Source organism: Durio zibethinus, chromosome 5 (genome assembly GCF_047325235.1).
Source record: "Durio zibethinus cultivar Kanyao isolate XHJ-2024 chromosome 5, ASM4732523v1, whole genome shotgun sequence".
Classification (NCBI taxonomy): domain Eukaryota; kingdom Viridiplantae; phylum Streptophyta; class Magnoliopsida; order Malvales; family Malvaceae; genus Durio; species Durio zibethinus.
Window position 1 is genome coordinate 1,703,864 of NC_143166.1, and position 7,143 is coordinate 1,711,006.

At 31.4% G+C, this 7,143-nt stretch overlaps 1 protein-coding gene across 2 annotated transcripts; it reads left to right on the top strand.

The window, feature by feature from the left end:
• The first annotated feature begins 232 nt into the window (after nucleotides 1-232).
• LOC111282197 (agamous-like MADS-box protein AP1) lies at nucleotides 233-6,849 on the top strand. 2 transcript variants are annotated; one of them, XM_022870187.2, is made up of 8 exons: nucleotides 233-686; nucleotides 5,163-5,241; nucleotides 5,571-5,635; nucleotides 5,789-5,888; nucleotides 5,980-6,021; nucleotides 6,158-6,199; nucleotides 6,299-6,417; nucleotides 6,517-6,849. In XM_022870187.2, exons 1-8 carry the CDS (start codon nucleotides 502-504, stop codon nucleotides 6,614-6,616), a joined length of 732 nt encoding a protein of 243 aa, XP_022725922.1. In that variant the 5' UTR covers nucleotides 233-501; the 3' UTR covers nucleotides 6,617-6,849. The 2 variants fall into 2 exon arrangements, with proteins under 2 accessions (XP_022725922.1, XP_089616660.1); XM_089760534.1 differs by having other exon boundaries at nucleotides 340-686; nucleotides 6,305-6,417.
• The last annotated feature ends 294 nt before the right edge of the window (nucleotides 6,850-7,143 follow it).

Sequence of the window (7,143 nt, forward strand, 5' to 3'; positions counted from 1 at the left end):
TTACATGCATTGCTCCGCCGTCAGCAGGAAGCGTGTAACAGTGGGGGGTCCCGTACAGGTCCTGACGGTATTAGCATCTATAGCCTATAACAAGAAAAGCCCTCTAAAAAAGAAAAGAAAGAAAAAAAAATAATGGTTCCAACACCATACAATAACGACTACACAGTCATGATAACCAATGGGGAGTCGACAGCACATTGTTAAAAAACCACACTGGTTTTACCCAAAACCCACCAAATTTCCCTAAAACCACTTTTTCTTTGAGGTTTTTGGCTTTTTTTTTTTTTTTTTGTTCCTTGTATTTCCAATTTTATATATGTGTGCTGCTTTCTCCGACACACTTCACATTTACTAAACGAGAGGAAGAGGAAATAGAAAAGAAAAGAAGGATTCCAACTTGGGTTTTTTACTTGATCTTCCTTGTTTCTGTTTTGGTTTCAGAATTTGGGTTTTTGCTTGTTTTGGTGTTCTGTTGGGTTGTTGAGGAGGAGAGTGAAAGAGATGGGGAGAGGTAGGGTTCAGTTGAAGAGGATAGAGAACAAGATCAACAGGCAGGTTACTTTCTCCAAAAGGAGAGCTGGGTTGTCGAAGAAAGCTCATGAGATCTCTGTCTTGTGCGATGCTGAGGTCGCTTTGATTGTCTTCTCTCACAAAGGGAAGCTCTTTGAATACTCCACTGATTCCTGGTAACTCTTCTATTTTCTCCTCATCCATCTTTTTTCATTCAGGTTTTCCCCCTTTTTTTTGGTCTAGTAATCTGGTTCTCTTCTGCTTGCTTTTAACAACTTTTTTACCCTTCAATTTGGTGCAACATCTTTTGAAGATCCATGTACTTATACAGGTTTTCCCTGTAACAAAAGAAGGACAATCTTCTTCTCATATACTTCTTTTAGTACTTTCCAAGATTTTCAGACTGAAAAATAGTAATAAGTCGAGATTAACCTAGGAATTTACTGAGTTTCCTGTTTTTTTTTTTCTTGTTTAAGAATTAAAGGACTTAAATAGATATGCGCAGTTCCCTGGATTTCATACAAAGCTAACAGCCAACGGGTGAAAAAAAGGCATATAACAGCTTAGCCAAAAGAAGGTCTTTATATCAGAAGAGTTTCAGGCACCCTCAAAGTAGCAAAGGAATGGAAACTTTTGGGTAGTTCAGTCACAAAGTTATTGACCAATGGAAGAAGAAGAAAATTTCCATTTATTTATTTATTTATTGCATTTGGTTCTAGTTAGATGGTCTAACTTTCTCAATTAGGAGAAAATACAAAACTTTGCAATAAAATCTAGTTTGCCATCTGAAAGTAAAATCATACCTAAGAAACATATTTTCTTCTAAAGATAGAAAAATACCTAAAAGTATGCTTTAACTTACTTTCTAATGGAAATAGGTTTAATTTGTTCAAACATTATAAATCAATTGAAATACTTTTATAGTATTGCATCCTCTTGTCATCTTCTAATCTACTTTGGGTACTTAAAATTTTTTTTGGAGGGTTTATATTCCCTACAAAGCTACAATTTCCCTATGTCTTCTCCCTCACCAGCTCTTAAAACCTAGACCCTCTTTCTGGCGATCCAAGAACACCCAAGTCCAAAGTAACAACCCTAAAAGAGGGTATATGTATCTTTTTGGTAGTTTGAAAAAGTGGGATTTTACACTTTTTTGAGGGGACAAAGAGTGGGATTTTTCACACTTGAAAATTTTGAAGATTCCAGAGAATCCAGCTTCTGACTACACCTGTTGGTTGTTATCTGCCTATACTAGGTAAAAGTGGTTTCCAAAGTTATATATTTTTGAATGATCTCTTCTTTTTTCTTTTTTTCCCCTACTAGATTTAGGTTTTTGCAGTTTTTGGTGGGTGGGAGTACATTTTCTGTTTGTTTCTTGAGAAAAAAAAATTTCTTTCTCACCAATTCTTTTATTCGAATTTCATCTTTTCCTCTGTTATATATGTTGTCTTTTTAAAGTATTTTCAAATTTGAATATTAATCGGTTCTGGAGTAATCCCTGTATTCCATCCTACTTTTTTTTTTTTTTTTTAATTTTGATTGAGAATAATTAAAGTTATTAGATGAGCTTTTACCTGCTCTAAATTCAAAAGAAATTTACTTACATAAATATTTAAAAAGTTCACTCATTTATACTTCAAACTTTATATTTTAAAAACTTTTACAATTGAATTAATAATTAATAGTACATAAAAAAAATTTCACAAACATGATGATCATGAATATTAAACATTTATAAAAATTCTTTATCAAACCTCTCAAGCTTAAAGATTATAGATAAAAGGTAATCAAGCCTTGTTTCAAAGGTAAGAGGAGACCCTGAAACTTTAAAATTTTAAGTTCAAGTCTCACTAAATTTGGGTTTCGTCCAGTTAAATATTGATTTTTTAATTGTTGGTTTGATTTATTTGTTGATTTTTTTCTTGCTGTATGTTAAAAACTGTTTGATTATAATTTTAATTTTTGTTGATACATGTAATTGATAAAAAAAAAAATATAGATACTAAAACCATTGAACAAATTACAGCAACTTTATATATTTTGTAACTTTCCTTTTTCTTATACAATAAATGCCTCCAAGGAAGAACTGAACTGGTAATTAGTCAGTAATGAATAAGTTCAAGTTATATATTAGTGGATTTATAATCCAATTCTTGAACCTCCAACACCATCAGGGATTGGCTTGGACAAAGATTTTCATTTCCAGTTATGATGTTCTGTCTTCTTCTAGGGCATTTTTATATATAAAAAAAGAAGCTTTTTTTTTGTGTTTCTTCTTAATTACTTGCATAAATTATTACATTTGGAATATTTATTCAGAGATGGAAAACCCTAATCTTTTAATATTTGCATAAGTGACATCTTTCATCACTTATTAGAATTCTCAGCTGTTCTTAAGATATTTAGTTCCTTTGTCAAATAACCACAGCTAAATTTATTTCATTAATTTCCTAATTATCGCAATGATTAAATTTGAAACTTTTATCATCAACAAGTTCAGAACAAGATCCACTTTTAGTGGGAGGGTGTCCTAACAAGATTTAAAGGAAAAGTTTCCACTGAACACTCTCAAAATTTTTCTTTAGACATCCTCAAAGATGATTAGAAAGAAATTTTGAAGGAAAATGTTTTTTGGACACCATAAAATTGATAAATCTATCAATTATTTTTTAGATATATTATAAGTGGACATCTCTGAAAAAAATTTTGAATCCCCCAATTCACAAATTTAGAAGAGATGTCTTTGTAAGAGATGCTATGAAGTAGCTGAGAGGAATTAAGTTTTGATGTTACTCAGATAAAACTAATTAAGTTTTAAGCACTAGAAAAATTACATAGTTATTACGAGTTTTAATCTCTTTATATTTGATATACTGTTTATATATAAATGTTATACAATGATTATGAATTACACAATAACACTTCATAAAAAAATTAATCTTAATATTTTAAAATTCTAAAAAGCAAATATACTTAATCTTAAAAATATATTTAAAATTAATTTTTATGAGATGTCATTATTTCACTGACATGACATCAAATGTAAATCCATAATATAAAAAAAAAATTATGAAATGAATTATGAAATGCACTGTGGTCTAAAGTCTAAATATATAAGAAAATTAGGGCAACATTGAGTCTTATATTTTAGAGAACATTGTATTCCACGAATCAATTATCTAGGTTCCTTTCCTCTCAACCCCCTCCCCCAAAGAGCGAATGAAAGAAGGAAAAAAGAGGTTTGCTTCGATGCTCTTTGCTTGATGTCAAATATTAGGTTTAATTTCGAGCTGCCATGAATATAGAGGCATGTTTGACTTTTGCTTGAGAGAGAGGGGGGTTACTAGTTGTATGTAATAATGCTAGAAATAAATTTCACATGTGACATATTTGGGTTTCTTTGGATCAATTTCAAGAGGCTTTTTCCTTTTTCTTTTGGTTTCATGTAATGCAAAAGCATAAAATGTTTACGGCATTAATCGTTAGGAAAAATAATGGGATTTTTTTTTTATCTAGATATAAAAGAACTCATACAAACAAAAGCATGCGCAATACTTATAACTGAAGCTCACAACATTTTATTTCTTTTTCTTAATAATTGAATTGGTTTTGCTTTCTGTCATGATTAGATGAAAATATTTTAAAAAATATGTGAGATAAGTTCAATTACTGTGAAAAACATTCCGAAAGGAAATTTCTGAATGTATTAAATTGATGTGAGAGAGTGCGTTTTTAAGTTCATTCGAAAAAAATGATATCTTGACTGTATTAAAAAGCAATGATTATGTGAAAAACTATGGCACATGAAGCCATTAGAAATCCTGAGCTAATCATGTGCAATTACTTACAATTAGGGAATGGAAAATTAGTTATCATATGCTATTTATTTACTAATTTTCACAATTGCTTGAGCTTATTTTTTGTTTTTTCTTTTCGCAAATCAGAAGCTTATTATTGAATGCACACTGTTCCTACTGCGGATTCTGTCTCTTTCATTATTTTTTTTTTCTCTAACGTGAGGCTAATAAATACATAATATATATAGGTCTGTCTTAGCATTTTTTAAATAACTAAAATATTTCCTGGTCGTTGAATTGAAGCAGGACAGGCAAGTTTTATTAAGGTTAGGTGTGTGGTTGATAAATTCGTCACTAAAAAACTTTATTCTCTGGTGAAGTTAATTTCTTGTTAAATCCCCCTTAAGAAAAAGAAATTCTTAATTCTTAAATGAAAGCATGATAAACAGAAAGAAGATGAAACTTCTTCAGTAAATGAATGGATTGATTTCATAACCAATTATAGCCCATTTTGTCAAAGAAGTACCATTACCAAGCCTGATCAAATTTGAGCACAGCATCATGTTTGAGTGAAACTTTTCCTTCAACTCAAATGGGTAAGTTCACTGAGGCTTTAAGATTGAATATTGGTGATCTTCTCTTGTATCAACCACAAAAACAAAAAATGAAATGAGAAGTTGTCTGCTTGGTTTCATATTGGTTTATTAATATAGATGAAAAACATGTCCATATTAAATGTGTTTTTTTTTTGGTTTTTTAAACAAGAGTTGTAATAAGGCTGCAACAAGTTTTACTAGGGAATTACCACTAAAGAAAAGATTGTCCTTGATACTGACTTTTCCTTTTCTGCAACAGCATGGAGAAGATACTTGAACGCTATGAAAGGTATTCTTATGCTGAGACACAGCTTGTTGCTACTGAGTCTGACTCTCAGGTAAAATACTTTCAATCCTTAAGTTTGCCAGTTCTTAATATAATTATTTATACTGTTTGCAGATAACATTTTGACAACAAAAAAGTTTGGGGGTACCTAATTTTAGTACATTTTATAGCTGTTAATGGTGGCTGCTGTCTTTGGATTGTACAATGAAGTAGGCGTAGCTACTGATATACCCTTAGTTTTTGCCTTTTGGTACGATAAAAAATGAAGCTTTCAAATTATTTTTTTTTTTGGGAATAGTACATTGTAGGAAAAGGCCAATTGACAATCTACAAAAATTGCATTGAAACCGACCTCTTAATGTTCTGGTAACTCATGTACAGGGAAACTGGTCCATTGAGTATAACAGGCTTAAGGCTAAGGTTGAGCTCTTGCAGAAAAATCACAGGTACTACATAAACTGATCATTTGCATGGTTGCTACATATGCACATAATCTAAGAGAGATGAACTTCCATCTAGAATATAGGTCTTCCTAGCTGATATCTAGAATTTCTTTAGCTTACTTATAAATTAGTTGGTCAATTCTTTAACCTCTCCAGGCACTATATGGGAGAAGATTTAGACTCATTGAGTCTCAAGGAGCTGCAGAATTTGGAGCAGCAGCTTGATACTGCTCTTAAACACATTCAATCTAAAAAAGTATGCTTTAACGGTTGCCCTTTTTCCAATTATAGTCCTTCAAATAGAGCTGTCTCTCGGTGTTTTACTGATGAAATTTTGGCTCTTGCAGAACCAACTCATGTATGAGTCAATCTCTGAGCTTCAGAGAAAGGCAAGGCCTCTTAGAACATATGACTTGCTTGTCAATCATGGAGATATTCATTAATTAAAAGAACTTTATGCATGCTTTCTATGAACTTGTAAACGCTTGTAAATATAACCATATCTCTAATTGTGGTCTATAACAGGAGAAGGCAATACAGGAGCAAAACACCATGCTAGCAAAGCAGGTGACTCACCCTTAATTTCATGTTCATGATTTCATATATTTACATCAAATCATGATTTGTGAGAGCAAATGTTAATAAAAAGCCTATCTTTCCATGTAGATCCAGGAGAGGGAGAAGACAGCTGCGCAGCAGTTGCAGTGGGGGCAGCAGCAAGACCATGGCCTCAACGCATCATCATCCTTTCTGCTGCCACAGCCGCACCCTTGTTTGAATATTGGGTAACATCTCACATCACTCATTTAAAGTTTCTTATTCTTGACGCTTATGAATTAAGATTATGACTTGCTAGTTTAATTTCTACTTTCCAATGCATGCAGTGGCACATACCAGGAAGAAGCAACAGAAGTGAGGAGGAATGAACTTGATCTGACTCTTGAACCCATTTATTCGTGCCATCTGGGATGCTTTGCTACATAAAATTGGTACAATATCTATATAACAATGCTTGTTAGCCGCTAATTATATGAAGTTTTGGTGTGTGAATATGGACATAAATGGATGCATTATGGTAAAAAAAAAGGCATGAGAAGGGACAAACTTGTTTGAAATTCATGCTTTCATGTGTGTTTTTCTAAGTGGATGGTAAGTGTATATCTCTGGATCTTGGATTTCTCATTATTAATTATCAGTTGTTGAGTTTGAAGTTACAATTTCTCATTATTAAGTGTTTGTTAATGAATAATATGATATCTCTTCATTAATAAAAAGGCTTTTTTTAGAAAAATAAAATTTTTGTGAATTTATTGTAAGGACATGTAATTTTGCTTGACAAATTTTAAACCAAAAATTTAATTATACAATTCCAATGAAAATAATTATTAGATATTGATATATGAAATACATTTTTAATAAATTAAAATAGCATCTAATTTTAATTGTACACTAAAATTTTCTATCTCAAAATTATGTGTAAGAATTAATTTAATAAGTTTTAGGTTTTATGT